The sequence below is a fragment of the Diabrotica virgifera genome, chromosome 7 (genome assembly GCF_917563875.1).
Source record: "Diabrotica virgifera virgifera chromosome 7, PGI_DIABVI_V3a".
Lineage (NCBI taxonomy): Eukaryota > Metazoa > Arthropoda > Insecta > Coleoptera > Chrysomelidae > Diabrotica > Diabrotica virgifera.
The window spans coordinates 34,622,499-34,643,634 of NC_065449.1; the positions used below are offsets into that span (position 1 = coordinate 34,622,499).

Below are 21,136 nucleotides of genomic sequence, written 5' to 3' on the forward strand. Positions count from 1 at the left end.
TAATTTAATTGGAACGTACAAAAAAGTTTGGGGGGGTTTAAGGAAACAAAATCCCCATAAAATTTTTTTGGGGTGCACAAATTTAACTATAATTTATTTTTAAAATGTTCCTGTCATAAGAATGCCACGTGTCACTTTTCATTAAAAAATCTCTAACAGTTCTCGATATATCGGAAAAAATCGATTTTTATCGTGTAACTTCAAAGGGCTGTAACTTTTTTGTGTGCATATTTATACAAAGGTAAGTTAGGTTCAATCGAACTATTTTTGGTCCCAGAATATGTGATTCAATTTATGACCTGTATTTTTGTTACACCCTGTATATCTATGTATTATTAATATTATTTATAATTTAAAATAACATATGTACATATTAAGGTCAGAATTTGGTATTAGTTTTGAGAGTAAACTAAAGTGAGACTTAATACTTACGATGTCGGGATAGTATCACGAGGTTTTTTGCTGGTTTTCCCTCGTGATTTTTTATGGAATCTCTAGCGCGAGAATTTTACTGTCACCATTGCACGTGGTTGTCTTTTTAAAGACAGATCACATGTTATGATTTTTTTGTGACGGATATTCTTGAGTTGGGGTTGATTTCATGTAATCGAATGAACTATCTTTCAATAAAGTCGTCCCAGGAACGCAACTCAGAAATATTGGCAACATCATTTTAAAGTCTTCTACTTTAAAATGTATAATATATGTCTGAATTGCCGATATAAATGAGTAAGATTAAATAAATTATTAGAAGAATTTTTTACTAAGCAACAACATTTTTGTTTAACTCATTAGTATTTTTTGTATTTTGACAACGACACCCGATTTGGGCGTCGAAACGTTAATAAAATAATTTTTTAGTAAAATTGTGGCTTATTTCCCATCAAAACTAGTTAATTGTGTTTTTTAGCCTTGAGAATCGCAATTTATGTTTTTTTTTCAGTTTTAAATTGTTTATAACTCGAAAACGATTAACTTTAGAGAAAAATTGCGAAAGACCTTTTTTGTTCCGAATGATCCAAAGAACCTAAAATAATGTCTACTCGGGCCGAAAAAATTGATTTTTATAATTTGTTTAAAATTTTTTTATTTAATAAATGTAACAATAACTCCGAAATTATGGCATTTAGGTATAGTGGTAGGGGAGCCCAAGCGGGGATTTTTGCCGTTACTCGAGCGCGTCAGATTATCATATGGGGAGAAATCTGCTACCCTGCAGATGTATATCTACCATATATTGGCTCTTAACACAGGGGAGTTCGTTAAGGGGGCCCGAAAAAATAATCTCTCCTTAAAAATGCTCGAAATTGTCAGATTAAGATAAGGTAAGTTAAGGACATTCAAAACAGTGTATATTTAAAAAATCTGACGATTTGGGCAGGGCGTAAAGAAATGGGTGAGTTAAAAAGTTAAAAAAAAGCGAATAATTCGCGAAATGAACGTTAGATCGAAAAACTAAGAAATACGTTTTCAATATTTTTCAAAAATCTATCGAATGATACCAAACACGACCCTTCACGGAGAGGGGTGGGGAATAAATTTAAAATTTTAAATACAAATCCCGCGATATTTCGCAAAATAAACATTAGATCGAAGAACTGCAAAATACACGCAATCAATATTTTTGGAAAATCTATCGAATGGTACCAAACTCGACCCCCCACGGAGGTGGAGTCGGGGGTTACTTTAAAATCTTATATAGGAGCCCTAAATTTTTATTCCAGATTTCGATTCTTTACGTAAAAATAAGCAACTTTTATTCGAAACATTTTTTCAAATTATGGATAGATGCCGCCATAATCGGAAAAAATGATTGGTGGAAATGGAAAATTAAATTAAAAATGGAAAGTCCCCACTAAAATGGAAAACTTTACTTAACTTTTTTTGGTTTTAGGACCTACTCTTCGCAACCCAATAGGTCCCCAAAGCGCTCGAGTGACTGCACATTTAGCATACTTCGCTCCCCTACTATAGGTAATATAACATAAAAAATAATCAGTATTTCTTATGGACTTCAAAACGCAAAAAATATACAGGGTGTTCCATTTGAAATAAGAAAATTCATTAGATTTCCAGAAAAATGGAAGATTTGACAACTGTGTAATTACCACTATATTATCGGCCGCATTAGAAGACCCTTACCCACCAAAATCTATAAAAATCTTTTTATCGGTTTTCGATCAATTACCGTGTTTCCATATTTTCTCGCTACCCTGTATATTTTCATAGAGGTTTTTATTATTTTGAGCAAAACGTAAATGTAGACAAAAAATAGAAAAAATTAGGAAAAATAAATTAAACTACAATATGCACCATTTTCTATAACATGATTTACAAACGCTTCTAATAACTTTTAGGTTTTTTTGAATTTAGTACCTCGGCACGGAACCCATTTTTCCAATCTGCTACATACTTTACAGTTCTAACGTTTCCTCCATCTTCTACCAAAGAATATACTCCCTCGACTTTGTCGCCTTTTCTTTCTTCTTTTTGATGTTTTATGTCGTGAGATTTTTTATCGTTTACAGCGTATTCAAACTTGTAGTAAATATTTTTATCATGATGATAATCTACAAGAAATAATTAATTAATGAATTAACTAGTTTAAATAACTACATAATATAACTATATAACATACTAGGTGACCCGGTGAACTTCGTACAGCCCTAGAATTAAGAATATGTCAAATTTCAATAACTAAAAATTAACAGAAAACCAAAAAAATACTCAAAAATATTATTTATGAAAATGTTTAACCAATTTAATGCTATCTGATAAACAATATCTTTTGCGGTGGGTAATTTTACAAGGATGATAGTTTTCGGACGTGAGAATAATTTTTCATGCTCAAAACATAGAAACTCCTAAGTTAATTCTATAAATTTTTAATAGTTGGCTTTGCGATTTGTTTACTGTTATTTCAAAAGCCAAGGGTGCGAGAAATTGTAGACGCTTTTAAATGGTAAGTCCGTGGGAATCATCGGTATAAGCGGGATCACGACATCCTCTCATTACAATGAAATACCATTGTTTAATTTTAACTTGTTAACAGCTGTAAATTGGACAGATTATCAGCAAAGATGTAGATTTTATGATCCAATTTATAGATAGTATACAACAGAAAAGGTGCAAAAATACCGCCACGTTAAGGTAGTAGTACACTTTAGAAGACCAAAAATAAGCATTTTTTTAAGATTTTTTTCTCAGAACATTTATTAGAAATGAGCATAAAACTTTTTACATATTAATATTTAACTCTTAGAGGATACAAAAAGTATATCTTTTTTCATTTATGCACGTAAACTAATATTGTAGAGGGCGCCAAAGTCGAGGCCTCGAAAAAAAGTAGTTCCGATGGCGGACAGTTAATCTAAGGATTGGGATCTCTGAAACAAAAAAATCGTAAGGTATTTGAAAAAGGAAGGTTTCTTACATGACAATTTACCACCGTTAGTAAAAAATTCCGCAAAACAAAGATTTTACGGAAACTCGAAAAAGTTTTGTGAAAAAATTGCCCGTTTTGTTTCAGTTTTTTTTTTTTTTCATAGTTAAAAAATATTTATTTTTTATTTTTTACAATATTAGTGTACAATATTAGTGTACGTGCATAATTGAAAAAAAATATATTTTTTGTTTTCTCTAAGGGTTAGATATTAATATGTAAAAAGTTTTATGTTCAATTTTAATAAAGGTTCTGAGAAAAAAATTGTTGAAAAAAATTATTATTTTTGGTCTTCTAAAGTGTACTATTACCTTAAAGTGTGGAGGGGGCAACATTCCGAGAAAAATTTGCAATATTTCAAACATTTCGGAAAGCCTGATTTTGATCAAAGAGTTTTATTTCATTGGCATTTTAAAATAGATATGTCCTTAATATATAATAAATGTGAAAAAGGGTACGAGCGTTATAGACTAGGACGGATCTGTTTTGAGGTGGATGTGAGAGGTGACATTCGGATTTTTGCAAATAAAGTTAGGTGACAGCTTCAATAATTATAATTGACTTATGCTCCTTCTCAAATAGGCCCGGAACATTAATAAAAAAATTTATATATTAAAAAATTTCGAAAAATATCGATTTTTTTCTACTTTCACTGCATATAACTTTAAAACGGTTCATTTTGGAACAAAGTCATACCAAAGGAAATTAAAGATAATTGAATTTTTTATAATATACGACTGGTTTAAAATGTCTTAAATTATTACCCTTTCTGCAAAATAGCAATAAATAGAAAAGAAGGGGTCAAAAAAGACTGTTTTTATTCAATGTTTTTCAACCACTTTGGTTGCACTTAGAACATTCATAATTGACTTGTAAGAAAATTCTTACAGCATACATAAACCGTACACCAAATTTCATTAAAATCGACCCAATAGATATTGGATAATAATTTTGCAATGTAAATTTTTTTAAAAAGGTTGAAATTTTTTAAAAACTTTCTGAACAAAAAGTAGATTATTTAGAAGTTTGCTATTTTTTTTTTTTCATATAAACAGGTTCCCTACCTATCTAATACACTTTACAGGATTAAAATCGGATAATTTAAGCGGCCTCAGCACTGTTTTAAAGTTATAAACAATATTTTGGCTTATAAACAAATGCAGTGAAGACTTTTGAGTTGGAATAAATTCATTTTCTTGGGAATGGGAGACCCTGGAGATAACTACCGAAACAAATCGATTTATACATATTTTAAAGTTATAATTTTTCGGCATAAATATCATACTAGTGACGTCATCCATCTGGGTGTGATGTCGTAATCTAAATATTGGAAATAATTTGATTCAAAAAAATTCCTGTATAAATAGTTATGTTAATGTTTATATTAGTGAATACAAAATTGAATAGCCTTTCGATTGAGCTACCACACGGCACCTATTCTCATTTAAAAAAATCATCGATTACGTCATCCCGCCCAGATGGATGACGTCAGTAGTATGATATATATACCAAAAAATTAGAATATAAAAATAAAAATCGACCTGTTTCGGGATTTACCTCCAGAGACGCCTATTCTAGAGAAAATGAATTTATGCCAACTCAAACGTTCTCACTGTATTTGTTTATAAGCCAAAAAATTGTTTATAACTTTAAAACAGTGCTGAGGCCGCTTAAATAATCCCATTTTAATTCTGTAAAGTGTATTAGATAGGTAGAGAACTTCTTTATATGTAAAAAAAATTAGCAAACTTCTAAATGCTCTATTTTTGCTTCAGAAAGATTTTAAAAAATTTGAACTTTAAAAAAAATTAGATTGCAAAATTATTCGGCAAAATCTATCAGGTCGATTTTAATGAAATTTGGTGAATGATTTAAGTATGTTTTAAGAATTCTCTAAGCGAATTACGAAAGTTCTAAGTGCAACCAAAGTGGTTGAAAAACGTTGAATAAAAACAGGCTTATTTTGCCCCTTATTTTGTATTTATTGCTATTTTGCAGAAAGGGTAATAATTTAAGACATTTTAACCAGTCGTTTATCATACAAAATTCAATTATCTTTATTTTATTTCCCTACGACTTTGTTCCAAAATATATCGTTTTAAAGTTATAGGCAAAGAAAGTAGAAAAAATTCGATGATTTTCGAAATATTTAAATACTTTAATTTTTTTATTAATGTTCCGGGCATATTTGAGAAGGAGTATAAGTCAATTATTATTGTTGAAGTTGTTACCTAACTTTTTCTGCAAAAATCCGAATGCCACCTCGCACATCCAAAAATAGACCATTTTTCACAGATCCGCCCTGGTCCGCCCTAATTAATACAAATACAAAAAATGTAATTTACATGGATACTCGTGAAAAGGTTAGCAGTTATTGTGGAGCAAAACAAATGGATCGTGGTACATTATTCTTTACTGAATACGTTTCATATATGATTCCATACACATCATCAATTCATCTAAAATAAATCGATAAGCTTGCTTAAAACCATAGAGAAAATTACAAAGAATAACTTTAAGTAAAAGTAAGAATGTGCAACAGTGGAAAGAGGCGAAAAATAATTAAAGTAAGAATAAAAATGATCAGCTCGTGGCACAGGTTCAAAATACGGTATGCGCCAAAACAAAGGACACTGAAATCAGGAAGCCTCTGAAATATAATCGCGTCATATGAAACAAGTGACAATAGTTGTAGTGGCATTTTTAAACATTGTTTATTCTAACAAACTTTCAAAAAGATTCAAAATGGTGCTTAGAACTCAAGAAAAAATATTTATTATTAAGTATTATTTCCGCTCATACGGGAATGGACGATCAAATGGACCTAGTTTGTTAATGGTTGCCAATCAATTTTGGGAAGAGTTTCAGAAGCCTGCACCGACTAATAAGGACTTGTTAAGAGTCGTTGCAAAATTTCGACGAACAGGAAGCCTTCTACCTAACTCAACGGAAAAGCTGTACTGGTCGTCCAGTTACCGTGACAACAAATGCGAATCAAGGAAGGCTATTTCAACAGGTGTTAGAATCACCAAAATGGAGTCTCCGCAGAACATCTCTAAAAATTAATTTGAGTGAAACGTCTACCCGAAGAATGTTTAAGAAGATTGGTTGTTTTCCCTATAAAATACAGATTGGGTAACACTTGACAAGACAAGACTAGAAATCAAGAGTTGTTTATTGTGCTTTGTTTCAGTCTTGGCAATGGTTTATGAACAACCCCTATTTTTTTCTAATGTGTGGTTTACAGACGAATGTCACATCCATCTGAATGGATTTATCAATCGACAGACAAATCGTTTTCTTGGTTTTGAACGACCAGACATCATCGTAGAGAAATCTCTTCATAGTGACCGTGTAAGGATTTGGTGCGCAGTGTCAGGTAATGGATTATTGGGCCCTTACTTCGTGGAAGACGAGCGTAGAAGACCCGTTACACTAAATCAAGTGCGATATATAGAACAAATTTTGACACCATTTTTTATTAATCTCAGACAATTCTGTCGTGCCAGAAACATACAGTTGAATACCCAATGGTTCCAACAGGATGGGCCTACTTGTGATACCACGAGAGCATCCTTAGATCTGATTCGAGAAAATTTTGAAGACCGCGTAATTTCCCGTAACACGAATTTTCCTTACCCTTCTGATTCACCTGATCTAACAAATCTTGATGCTTACGTATAAGGTATGTGAAACAAGCCGTTTTTACAAAAAAAAACCCACCGGTAACTATTGATGAACTCCGTGAAAAAATCTTGACCTTTTTCAGAAGAATGCAGCAGCCTATTTTTAATAACATGCTAAGCAATCTTGTTAAGCGTTATGAGTATTGCTTGGAACGCAATGGCGAGCACTTTGAACTAGGGATGGGAAAAACCTACCGGTTTAAACCTAAAACCGGTTTTTTTACTTCTTAATAACCGGTTTTACCGGTTGTTTTTTCGTCCCGGTTATAACCGGTTTTTCTTTTTAAAGTAAAAACTGGTTATTAGGTTTTTACGGTGATTGGGATTGGGTTAGGTATTATTTTGGATCCCAATCATAATTATTATTCTCAAGTAATTATTCCAAACAAAACCATAATTCAAATTTTATTTTATTTTATAAAATATAGAAGCAAACTGACAGTGCAATCACATCAGCCAGAAACAATTATTAAGTTTTATTATAATATTTCCTTAAAAAGGTATTTGTAATCATAATATTTACATAAGAAGTGATCTGGTTGAATTAGATGCAAACATCATCTATTTTTCACACTTAACTCTTGACATTGAAATAGGGTGAATGACTTTTTCTGATTACCAAAAATAATGCTCTGACTATGAATATCGAATTACTGATTACGAATACGAATCTCCAAGAATTTCCCTACGTTTTCAAAACGATACACTCATACAGGAAGTATTAAAGGAGTTAAAATGTACCTATTCTACAAATATACAAACGTGTTAAAAGTAATACATGTTCTTTCGATAGTACTAATTTTGATCATATTGATATCGAGTCGAATGGAGTATCGTAAACTAAAGTGTATTGTAAATGTAACTTTGTAACCTATTGGATTAAAAAAACCGAAACCGGTTTCTCCAAAAACCGGTTTTTTTGGCCGGTTATAACCGCCAGGTTAAACCGTAGGCAAAAAAACCGGTATAACCGAAAACCGGTGTTTTGTCAAAAACCGCCATCCCTACTTTGAACACATTTTGTATAGAAGCAAAACTTAAAATTTGCATTATTGGAAATGTTGTTATTTACTTTTTCATGTTTAATAAAGCTTTAGTTTTTCAGTGTCGTTTGTTTTGGCGCATACTGTATTATGTTTAGCAATGGACAAAAAATTATTGCTAACAATATCGGATATATTCTTAGAATATATATAAGAATGTGCAACAGTGAAAAGAGGCGAAAAATAATTAAAGTAAGGAATAAAAAGGATCAAGTCGTGACACAGGTTAAAGATATTATAAAAAAAATCATTCGTCGTTCATCAAAATCGTTCATCATTTAAAAATAATATGTTTAGCAATGGACAAAAAATAATTGATTTTTTTTTTTGGCTTTAAGGTAAAACTCACACAGCCAGATACAAATTTTGTAAAAGAGAGGGCAAGGATTTGACACAAGGATTACACTCTTCTCGCCCAGGGGCCGATCAGGGCATTTTATAAAAAAATAATTGCTAATATTGTTAATAATATCGGATATATTTTTAGAGGTATACCAACCTTTATGACCTTCATCACCATGTGAATAACCTTCATATTCATTGCCTTGTCCATGAGATGTCCTTGGAATATATTTATCTTGTTCCTGGTTCTTATTATCATAACTAGGGGTAATTTTTTTCTCCACATAAATAGGACTGCTTACTGCATATTTAGTGTTTTCTTGTTCAGTCTTGTATTCTTTTGTATCATCCTTCACTTGATAATTATTCTGAAATAAATAAATATTAATACGACTGAATGTCAAACTTGTCAATATAAATATAGTCCAAGTTTACGCTCTCACTGACAACAGTACAAAGAATGGGAGAGATACATCACGGACAACAGTAAAAAGAATGGGAGAAATGCCCTTTTGGCGATGCTTCTCGAGAAAATGCTACACATACCTGTGACAACTTGTCAGACAGTCCCAGTATTCAGTCAGAAATCAGAAAAGCAATAAAGCGAGTCAAAAATAATGAAGCATCTGAAGCAGATCAAATCCCTGCTAAGCTGTATAATCTTTTGGACGAGGAAAACATTACCTACTTATTAGTTTTCTCAGGATTCGAAAAAAAATGCATTTAAAAAGCACTGGTGGCGATATTTTACGCCTAATCCCTTAATCACTTTCTGTAACAAAATTTACAATGAAGGAAAAATACCAGGTGGTCGATTGGAGTCACTTAAAAAATTACCAAAGAAAAGCAGGCCCACCAAATTCAGCGATTTTAGACTAATCAGTTTGATGAGTCACACACTTAAGATACTTTTACGATTTATGCAAAACCGGTGATTCTTTCTGTGCGAAAGTAGAATATGCTGATGATGCTGTCTTAATTTGTGACAACATAGCAGATCTTCATCAACTTGTCACTATAATCGGATAATACAGTAAGCGAATGGGTTTAGAGATTAATACCAAAAAGACCAAATTCATGATCATCTCCAGAAACTTGGATGCATTTGAAAACTCCACCATAACATTGAATACTAAGTCCATTGAAAGAGTGAGCAAATTTAAATACCTGGGAATGTGGCTTTTTTAAGACTGGGCATCGGACAGGGCATCGGACAAGCTTGAACAAGTTCGTAAAATTCAGGAAGGTAGTTACCTACCTGTTCAGAGTTAAATCTTACACTGAGACTAAGGTTTACTAAATGCTACGTGTGGTCGGTGCTGCTATATGGCATAGAGGGCTTTTTTTTTTTGGGAGGTGAGAATCTTCAAAAGACCCTCTGGGAAGATGTCCCAGGTGTGTCGGATTCAGTCCGGCACGCTTCACCGCGGGCCGAGGCCGCCTACCGACTAAACTCACCCCCTCTTTCTCCAGCCGACGGGTCTGGAACCGCACTTAGCGTGCATATCTGACCCGCCGACCTTACCCTTAACTCCCCTCCGGCACTCTTCGCGTGCATTCCATGAGTTTGGCGGCCTCCTAGCCTCCTCCCCGCAAGAGCCTCACGCCAGACCGGCCGGTGAAGCGACCGTCCAGCGCAACCCTCCCGCGGGCAGGGCGACCAGAATGCCCCCCCTCACGATGGAACTAGCAAAACAGAACCAGTTGGTAATTACGAGCAACGCCAAACATTCTTACTTTCATCAATTCATTCATTCAATACACATATTCATTAAAAATCTCAGACTTAAAACAAGGAGGCAGTTGGCGTAGGTTGGATGTAAAAGGTCCTCCCCCGCCAGCTGCCCCAGGACGAACACGGGTAGAACAAGGAAAACATAAATCAAAACAGAAACAGAACGAGAAACACAAGAGGCACTCAGCCTGAGTAGAAGGTAAAAGTCCCCTACTGAATGCCTCTTGAGACATGCACCACATTTAAATAAGATTAGAACAAAAACGATAAAATATTATATAAATAAAATTGATAAATAAATAAATAGATCGATAAAACATAATAAATAATATAAAATAAGGGCAGTCAGCGTAGATTGGATGTAAAGGGTCCTCCCCCGCTGACTGCCTTGCATGACACAAACACGTTAAAAAAATGAATAAAAAAATAAATAATGACGATTGGTCATCCCGCTTGCAGACGCCTCTCTTTTTCCTCTTTGTGCTTGATTGTCTTGGTGACAAAAGCAATGATCAGGTCGAAGTCTCTCTTGCTGTCGATAGCTTTATCGACTAGCTCATGAGGCTCGCCTAGAGGGGATCCCAGCTGCAGCTCGGTACGCCCCGCGTGATATGCAGGGCACTCAAGAGGCATAGAGGGCTGGACACTTAAAACGAGGGATATAAATAGATTAGAAGCCTTCGAAATGTGGCTTTATCGCCGTATCCCAAAGATACCATGGACAGCGAAAGTCACAAATGTAGATGTCCTTAAAAGAATCAACCAAGAGCGCCAACTTTTCGAAAACATCAAGAAACGGAAAACGGTGTATTTGGGTGACATCATTCGAAACGAAAAATACCAGTTCCTTCAACTTATAATCTAGGGTAAAATTGAAGGCAAGAGAGGAATAGGACGCAAGAAAATGTCCTGGCTCCGAAATATAAGGTAATGGACAGGGATTAACGACATAAAATATCTGATACACATTGCAAGAAACAGAGAGTTAATGGAAAATGTGATCGCTAAAATCAATTAGTGGATTTGTATCTGAACAAGAAAAAAGTAGAATGGGTAATAAGCAATTTGAATTTAGAAATGGTCTAGGAACTAGAGATGCACTATTTTGTATGCGCGTTCTCTTACAAACATAGTTGTAAATTCTGAAAGAATGTTTATGTTTGTTTCATCGAATTCGATAGGGCATTCGACCGAATTCAACACGATACACTTTTCGACTGCCAACGAGCAGCAGGACTTACCATTACTACATAAGACTGCTAAATTACTTATATTACAATTAAGTAGCCTCTATCCAAATTGGAGATAGTCATACTGAAAAACTACCTATAAAATATGGAGTACGACAGGGTTGTGTTTTGTCACCCAGTCCTTTTAATCTATATTAATATTAAGATCAATTAAAAAAATTCCAAGTTTCCAGAATCGTATTATTCGGACAGCATAGAGAGGTTGGAAAATCGCTGGAATCGGTAAATTAGGCTAAAAGAAGACCATATTCAATAAAATAATTAAAGAATTAAAAGGAGGTTATCTATTAGGCCACCTAGTAAATATTGGAAGTACAATAAGTATCAAAATTAACGTATTACCTTAAAAATGGGACATTTTTAATGTCTCGTATTTCCTAAACCTGTTATCCGATTTGAGTGATTTTTTTAGTATGTTATAGCGTTGTTCTTCAGGAATATCGGCGTAATAATATTATTGATAAAAAGATAAGTGTCATTGTATACCGGCTGTAAAAATGATAGTGTGTTTTTTCCTCAAAGTTTGGAACACCCTGTGGGATATTCTAGCGTATATAAAATATTGAAATTAAAACTTTACTGTAGCCTTAGTCTTTTTTAACATTTTGCTTTTTGATTCATTCACTCATGTGGGGTATTAAAAAAGTTAGGTACTTTAACAACTAGCCATGTTATTCATGGCTAGTTGTATTCATGGCATGCGTGCATACGGGTATAAACATTTTAGATATATCCCGTATGCACGCCAATGGTGAATATAAAATTCTTAATTGTATGTCAAAAAATGCGCAATAACTACCTCTTAAAATCTACCAAATTTCATTTGCATATCTCAACCGGTTTTAGAGCAATAAATAAATCGTCAGTTTGTAAGAAAAAATTCAACATTCCGTATCTCGGAAACGAAGCATTTATGGACATATGTTTATAAAGCAAACGTTCATTATTTTTTTTTATGCAGAATTATCCCTAAAAGTTTGTCGCACTTATTTAGAAACACCCTGTATTGATGAATAATATGGCTAGTTGTTAAAGTACCTAACTTTTTTATTATCCCACATGAGCAAATTGATCAAAAAGCAAAATGTTAAGAAAACCTAAGGCTATAGTTAAGTTTTAATTTCAATATTTTATATATGCTAGAATATTCCACAGGGTATTCCAAACTTTGAGGAAAACCACACTGTCATTGTTACACCCGGTATATGTACAATGACACTTACCTGTTTAGCAATAATATTATTACATCGATATTCTTGAAGAATAATTGAAGAAAAATCACTGAAATCGAACAACAGGTTTAGGAAATACGAGACATCAAAAATGTTTCATTTTTAAGGTGGTGCGTTAATTTTAATGCTTACCTTTTTTTCTAGTAATTCATTGTAAATATATAATATAAGAATTCTGCGCTGACCTGGCTAGTCAAGAAACGTATAAGAGCTCAATAGTCCACAAGGAGAGATGAAACTAGACATAGATATAAGAATCTTAATGGTTTACCTGCTCGTTGCTCTTCAGTAAATACTCCAGTTCTTTGTTTCCACTTTCTAAACCTTCAGTATATTTGGCGTATTGTATATTAGGTGTTTGTTGAACTTTTTTATACTGAAGAGACAGTGGTTGAACAGAATACACCGGTTGAGCATATGGTTGTTTGTTATTTCCTTGGACTTCTAATAGATTTTTATACTGTGGCTGCGTTAATTCAAGATGCTTTTTATAAGAGTATTCTTGATTGTTTTCAGATTTGTAGAGCTGAAGCCTCTCGTATCCTCTCTCCGAAGTTTGCTGGGTTGCATACTCGGATAAACCAATACCAGAGTGTCCAGATAATGAGGCGGAATAGTCCTGTACATTTTTGTACTGTGTTTTTACTGGTAATGAAGTATAAATGGATCCATATTGGTCGTTACATTGGCAGATTGAGCCTAATGCAGTAATATCTAATACACTCAATAGAGACGCAGATATCTAAAAACAAAAAAATATAATATATAAATAGCATTTACGGCGGGTTCGTTGGAAAAAATATTCCCATGAGATTTTATTGCATAATCACATTCGTGAGACATCCCAGAATAAGGTTCAAGAAGTCGCCAATGCGAAAAGTGGCCCAAATTTTTTTTTAACATTTTTTTTAATCAAATTTCAAAAATAAATTGTTTCCGTCCAGAAAATTTTTTTAGTTTTTCTGGACCATTCTGGACAAAAAAGGTATCTTATAATTTTTCCTCATTTACATATGAGCTTTAACATTTCTGTAGGTATATTGTCAGGACCAACGGCTTTCTTGTTTTTTGCCAATTTTATAGCATGTAGTATTTCTGATTTTAGTATTTCTGGTTCTTCACCTTTATCTAAAGTCTCCAGTTCTTCGGGTCTATCATCATTATACAGTTCATTTATACAGGGTGTTTCATTAATAATTGTCCATATAGTAACTGGAGAAACCTTAGCACAAAATACGAAGATTTAACCTAAAACACTTAAATAAAATGTGGTTCCCTACTGAGTTACAGGGTGTTTTATCTAAAAATTTAAAAACTATTTTTGCTCAGCATTTTAAAGCTTTTCGACGTATCCTTTTCATATTTGACAGGAAGTATAGGTACTGTACAAACTACTAAATTATGTTAAACAAACGTTTCTGGCTATTACCAGAGGCGTACGACTGGGGAAAGTGAATGGTTGACCTTTTCCAAATTCTACGCCATTGGCGAAATTGCTATTTTAGTTCAATTTTTGGATTCTCCAATACTTTCTATGAAAATAATATACTCTTCATTCGTAACGATAAAGTCATTAGTTTTCAAAATCTTTGAAGTTAAAAATGAAACGACACGGTTATTTTGATTAATGTATTGTGTCGCTTCATTTTCAATTTCAAATATCTCGAAAACTAATCATTTTATCGTTACGAATGAAGGGTATATTATTTACATAAAAAGTATTGCAAAATCAAAAAATTACACTAAAATAGCAATTTCGTCAGTGGCGTAGAAATTGGGGAGGGTCAACCAGCCACTATTCCCTGTCGTACGCCTCTGGTAGTAGCTAGAAACGTTTATTTATCTTAATTTAGTAGGGTGTACAGTACCTACACTTTCTGCCAAGTATGACAAGGATACGTCAAATAGTTTTAAAGTACTGGGTACAATTTTTTTTTATTTTAATCATATTATGAATCATATTATCATAAATTAATCAAGATAACTGTGCCGTTTCATATTTAACTTCAAATATCTCGGTCAAATCTAATGATTTTATCGTTACCAATGAAGGGTATATTATTTACGCAGAAAGTATTGGAGAATCTAAAAATTGCACTAAAATAGTAATTCCTCAAGGGGCGTAGAATTTGAGAAGGGTCAACCATTCACCATCCCCTGTCGTACGCCTCTGGTAGCAGCTAGAAACGTTTGTTTATCATAATTTAGTAGGGCGTCTAGTAGTCACACTTTCTGCCAAGTATGAAAAGGATACGTCGAATAGTTTTAAAATGCTGAGTAAAAATATTTTTTAAATTTTTAGACAAAACACCCTGTAACTTAGTAAGGAACCACATTTTATTTAAGTGTTTTAGGTTAAATCTTCATATTTTGTGCTAGGGTTTCTCCAGTTACTATATGGACAATTATTAATGAAACAGCCTGTATAATTATACCAGGTAGTTCGAATTTCGTGTTCGTCTATTATCATTTTTCCCGGTGAATTGGTTATAGTATGTGGAGTTTTCTTATGATAAAGACCAGCTACTTCTCTAACTTTTTTAAACGTATTAAATAAGAGAATATCATGTAGAGAAAGAATTTAGGAAAGAGAATCAATCTCAGAGAATGATTTAATTGCTCGTATAACCAGCTTTTTAGAACAGGAGTGAACAGAGTTCAAATAATCATGATTATCTTAAACCTTCGAAAGAAGACTGCACCTTAAGGAGAAGAAGAATATTAAAAGAATTTATTAATAAATAAATGTACACAAAAACTTTTACCATAGCTCTTTTTAAAAGTTTTTCAATAAATTAATCGATAATATTATTTTAGTATTTTGATAAAATATAGGGGTTTTAACTTACAGACAGAAAATTCTAAAAAATTTTCAGAATTATATTATTAATAAATCAAAATATACGAAAAAATTTTGGATGAATTTGCATAACTTTTGTTCTTTTGTCCACAAAGATCCAAAACAATTGTTAGAGATATTAATTAGAGTGGCGGTCAAAACACGTGTTTTTGCTAATTTTCCTGAACGAGTATAATGTTTATGAATAAAACAAATAACAAAAAGTTAGACAAACACTAAATCTACAACAATTTGATATAAAAAAAACTATACATTACTTTGAACACTATCAAAACACAAAAACCGATTCACTTTTATTTTCCACTCACCAATAGAAATTTGCCGGCTGTCATTGCATTACGCATTACGAGGTAGTACGGTAGTACTATGCGGCTGCAACTGTACGCGCAATTAATATAATTGCATCTTTTATAAGGCGTATACAAAACTGGACCAATCTCGCAAAAAAACATTATCGATTTTAATTTATGGATTCAAATTCAGCAGGAAGAATTTGAGTTATGCAGGGCCGCAATGAAGAAAAGAGTATCGGTAAGAATATTGCAGTTTAACACAAATAGTATTTTATCGCCAACCATCACTAAAGTCATTCATTATTGTACTAATTTGCGGCAGTAAAGTAACACTTTATTGTACTGAAAGAAGAATTTTACTTTACCTGCCGCTATTAATAAAATTAACCAAGATTGAATGTAAGTGGTCGATGGCAGTAATCGAATGGCGAGTATTTGAGTGAACTTAAAATTTATTTACTTTAATTATTAAAAATATTGTACAAAATTTACATTAAGAGGCTACAGTAGTGATCAACAGGTAGCAACAAACGCGGTTCAATATTTCTGCTGTAATTTTGAATATTTTGTCGAGATATTTGGCACACATATACAAAGCCCAATTTGAGAAATATATTAGTATGTGGAAATTACTCTGTAATTAAATACAATATTTAAACAACGGGCCTGTACCGCCATTAAGAAGAACAAAAAAATACACTTTCTTCAAATATACGTTTTTTATCCCATGCCTAGATTTTGTGTCATTTTGGACCTACTAAATTTTTTATTTCTAACAAGAAATCGAATATATTATACCTAATAACTAATTAGGCAACATAGAGAAATTGTCACTGTCATTTTGACAATCCTGCGTCCAATTTTCTCTTATCTGTTCTGTTATCTTTATAGATATCTGTTCAGTACAGTGTGTATTATTTTAAGAATTCGTTATTGTTGTTTCATAGGAAAGTAGTTTTCCCATTTTGGTTTATTTTTATAAATATTTATTTACTAATAACAAAATTGTTTTCAATTACTTCCATTTCCAATATTGATATTAGATAATGTCAAAGATTACCAGTGTTGCCAAAGTTTCGCAGACCTTACGAAAAAGGTATGATACTATCTCCCGAATTTATATTGATGACGCGCTACTGCATGCTCTTAATATTAATTCAATGTATGCCAAAAAGTGAAATTCTGTAGTATTTTGCAATTATATTTATACAAAATAAATTAAAACGATTTAATAATTATTCAATATTGATAAATATCGATTAAAAATCACAAGCGGCCATCTTGCAAAAAGTTATTTTTCATCAATGTCATGAAATTATTATTACGTTATAATTTAAAAAATTCTTAAATTGTAAATTGCAAATAAGTGTTAAAACCAAGATAAAATTATGTTGGCGATAAAATTTTGTATGCACCACGTCAGTAATGACTCTTTATCGAACTCGTCTGTTACTCGCCTCGCTCGGTACACTCGCTCTTCTCGTAATAACAGACCTACCTTTGGATTGAAAAGTCCGAAAGGCTCAGGAATTTTTGTTTATTATAAATATATAATAAATATATTATAAATATATTATAAATGGTGATAGTTTCTGTCCTTGGGATCGGTACTTACCGGAGGGACCGCAGACGTTCGGATACAATTAGCGTCTCTTTGCAAAGACAATAGGGAACTTGCACATTTTTTTATTACATAATAATGTTCAGTATTGTATAAAAATGAGATTTACAAAATTTCACGCTTGTAAAACTCATAATAACTTAGAGGTACAAATTTAAAGTCTTCCTTATCTTAAAATAGTTCAAACGACCCGTGACGTCACAGAGTTTGACTATGTGGTTATGTTTATGGTTATATTTACGTATATACCAGTTTGTTGAGATTTTAGTTTGATACAGTTTTTGAAGGAAAGGAAAGAAGGTTTACTATTGAAAATAAAACCATTTTGTAAAAGTACAAATTTTCTATGAACAGTTCAAACGATCAAAAACACTTTTAACGTCACATAACTGTATTTTTTACTGACGTTTATAATGTCTAATTTAAAATTATACAGTATGTCCCTGTAAGTTGTATCCATATGGAAAACTTTTTTATTATTAATTTTACGAAAAAAAGTTATTCTTTATAAAACCTTATCCAAAACCTAAGATTTAACCATCAAATATCAAATTTTTTGAATATTATACGAGGTATGTCAAAAGGTTTGAATTTCACTCAAGAGTAAAGTAGCTTTATTTTTCGTAATATTGGAAATTGCTATTATGAAAAGTTGTTTGGAATTAAAAACTATATTCTAATATGCAATTACATCCTTCTAATTGAAAAAAAATTATTTTTGAGAAATTATGGATAACTATCATTATTTTTTCAATCATTTCAATTCTGATAAGTATTTTATTATTAATTTTACGAAAAAAAGTGATTCTTAATAAAAAGTTCTGGATGATCTAAAACTTAAAATTCAACCTATCTTATATCAAATTTTATCAATTTTATACGAGGTATGTCAAAAAAGATAAATTTAGATCAAAAGTAAAGTATCTTTATAGTTCAGAATATTTCAATTAGAAGGATGTAATTACATATTGAAACATAGTTTTTAATTCTAAATAACTTTTCATAATAACAATTTTCGATATTGTGAAAAATAAACGTATTTTACTCTTGAGCGAAATTCATATTTTTTGACATACCTTGTATAAAATTGATAAAATTTGACAAAAGATGGTTGTATTTTGGATTTTAGACCATGCAGAACTTTTTACTAAGAATCACTTTTTTCGTAAAATTGATAATAAAAGAGTTATCTGAATTAAAATAACTGAAAATAATGTTAGTTATCCATAATTTTTCAAAAAAAAAATTCCAATTAGAAGGATGTAATTGCATACTAGAATACAGTTTTTAATTCCGAACAACTTTTCATAATAGCAATTTTCAATATTGTGAAAAATAAAGCTACTTTACTCTTGAGTGAAATTCAAACTTTTTGACATACCTCGTATAATATTCAAAAAATTTGATATTTGATGGTTAAATCTTAGGTTTTGGACCATGCAGAGCTTTTTATAAAAAAGAACTTTTTTTCGTAAAATTAATAATAAAAAAGTTTTCCATATGGATACAACTTACAGGGATATACTGTATATACAATTGGTGTAGAATGTAAACATACAACCCTGTGACGTCACGACGCGTTTTGGGGTGGCTGGTATAAGTTGAATTTTTAGTCGTCTTTAGGGGTCAAACGAAAGACAAACAAAACTTTTTTTATGTTTGATACAGGTTCTAAATTATGTTCTGTTGTGATTTATACCATTTTTTTCGAATTTAAAATTTTATGCAAGTTCCCTATTACGTCGACTTTGCAAAGTAACAAGACACTTACTCAACACACACACTACACATGACAATAAGTATCTCATGTTGTGACTGGCTAAATGACATAAAGTCCATGCCATTAAAAATAAACAACTTCGTAATTTAATTCTACCTTGTGCTTAGCTGATGTATTTAGATATTTTCTTGAAGTTCTCCTTTGTAGTGGGTTTTCCATTTCGTTAAATCAATAATTTGAAGGTTTGTATTATCGCTGTTATCACTTCTTAGTTTTCGAAACAACCTCCAAGCTTCTGAGGATCTGCTTTTACCAAATTCCACTTCCTTACATCTCTGTTCCCAGGCATTGTTCTCATGTTTTGTTAACATTTTTTTATATTTGGATAATTCTGTTGCTTTATTTGTTTCTGTTTTTTAAGTTTATGGCTCCAGATTATGTTGTTATTTTTCCTAGTATTTGTTATCTCCTTCATACCTAATGCTTCATTGGCTGCTTCCTTAATCGCAAATGTTATTTTGTCATATATTGTATTGGAGCTACATGTCAGGTGAGTTTGATCAAGTTTTTGATCAGGTCTGTTGTGGTATAAGGTTTGTTCCAACACAACGAGAAACCGTCCATGTAATCTTCTTTCTGGTGAAAGATCACCGTCCTGCACAGTAAACAAAATAACCCATGGAACGCACGATATACAGACACAGAACGCATGGAACGTATTATTTTTTAGTAACGTCAACGAATATATACTCTACTTAACGTGTATATTCTTTGGTGACGTGATCGTCACATGACGGTTCTCGTTGTGTTGGAACAAACCTATAGGGACCGTACTATCGTCATATCGCTGTCCCGGTGGAACACTGACGTAACTGCAAATTTATAGAAAATAAGTTTATGTCGTCACTGAGTCCAAACTTGGTTACCCCATTCGGCAGATTACTCTCAGACGTGTTGTTCAGCTTTTAGCCACCAGGGAGCAGATGCGTCATAGTTGAAAAATCAGCCGACCTCGGAGAAACAATGACATATTGTACAGTTGTGCTTTGATACGTCAAGTGTGTGCTTGTACCTACGGTGCTACATTGACGCAATTGTATTTTATGTTATTGAAACCTTGACGTAACTGTATTCTGTGTCATTTTTCATCTGGATTTCTCCTTATTGTGGGGCAACATTGACGTAAGTGCATTTTGTGTAAGTACTGTTTTTATGATATTAGATTTAAATGCATGATAAATGTTCCAGTGAACACTATCATCCTAACACTACTGAGGTATCATCAGAAGAAGAAGAAGAAGTTGACATAAATAAACACCAAGATCCCCAAACACCAATAATTGGTAATGATCTCTTGGTCAAGAAGGAATTAATTAGGAATGCTAAAAAACAGGAGCTCCTTTAACAGTTAAAGAAATGGATTTCGGCGAGTTTTACGATGTAAGAGCGCTGTACAATGAAATGGACTGGATGTTAACTTAATGATAACTGATGTAATGTTACTTTAAATCTTAAAAGGGAAAGATTACTTCCTGTATAAAGAAAGTTATAAATAACCAACGTGGACGAAAGTTGATGTTTGCCAAAAAAGAAAGAGTCGGAGTTCGTCCGAATAGTTTTCACCAAAATGCCAGCTCCGCATGGCTTACTCTTCAAAAATTCCTTTAAGTGATAACAAACTAAAAGATTTGAAACAATTGCTTTCAAAACATATAATTCCTGGATTTTGTAAAGCCTTTTACGATTCAATTTTTTGTTGATACTTTTTTTGTAATTTCAATTTTATTTTTAAGTTCCTTTTTATTAAAAATGTTTGCTTTTACTACAATTTTCAATTTGTTTAATAAACTTTTTCAATGACTTTTTGACCTTATTTCCACGCCACCTTTCAGGACTAGCTAGATAACCAAAA

General features: G+C 32.3%; 1 protein-coding gene across 1 annotated transcript; it reads right to left on the minus strand.

Annotated features, from left to right (window-relative positions):
• Positions 1 to 538: 538 nt before the first annotated feature.
• Positions 539 to 15,922, minus strand: LOC114326467 (uncharacterized). Its single transcript, XM_028274855.2, has 4 exons — positions 15,899 to 15,922; positions 13,002 to 13,472; positions 8,671 to 8,881; positions 539 to 2,570 (listed from the first exon to the last, which is right to left on the minus strand). Exons 1-4 carry the CDS (start codon positions 15,920 to 15,922, stop codon positions 2,344 to 2,346), a joined length of 933 nt encoding a protein of 310 aa, XP_028130656.2. The 3' UTR covers positions 539 to 2,343.
• Between the last annotated feature and the right edge of the window lie 5,214 nt (positions 15,923 to 21,136).

What these genes read in the sequence shown, in the direction of transcription:
- LOC114326467 (XM_028274855.2), bottom strand. Translation starts at nt 15,922, where the DNA reads ATGACAGCCGGCAAATTTCTATTG. An exon ending in CAGCCGGCAAATTTCTATTG is followed by an intron (nt 13,473 to 15,898) that starts GTGAGTGGAAAA and finishes TTTTGTTTTTAG; the next exon opens with ATATCTGCGTCTCTATTGAG. An exon ending in TGGTGATGAAGGTCATAAAG is followed by an intron (nt 2,571 to 8,670) that starts GTTGGTATACCT and finishes TATTTCTTGTAG; the next exon opens with ATTATCATCATGATAAAAAT.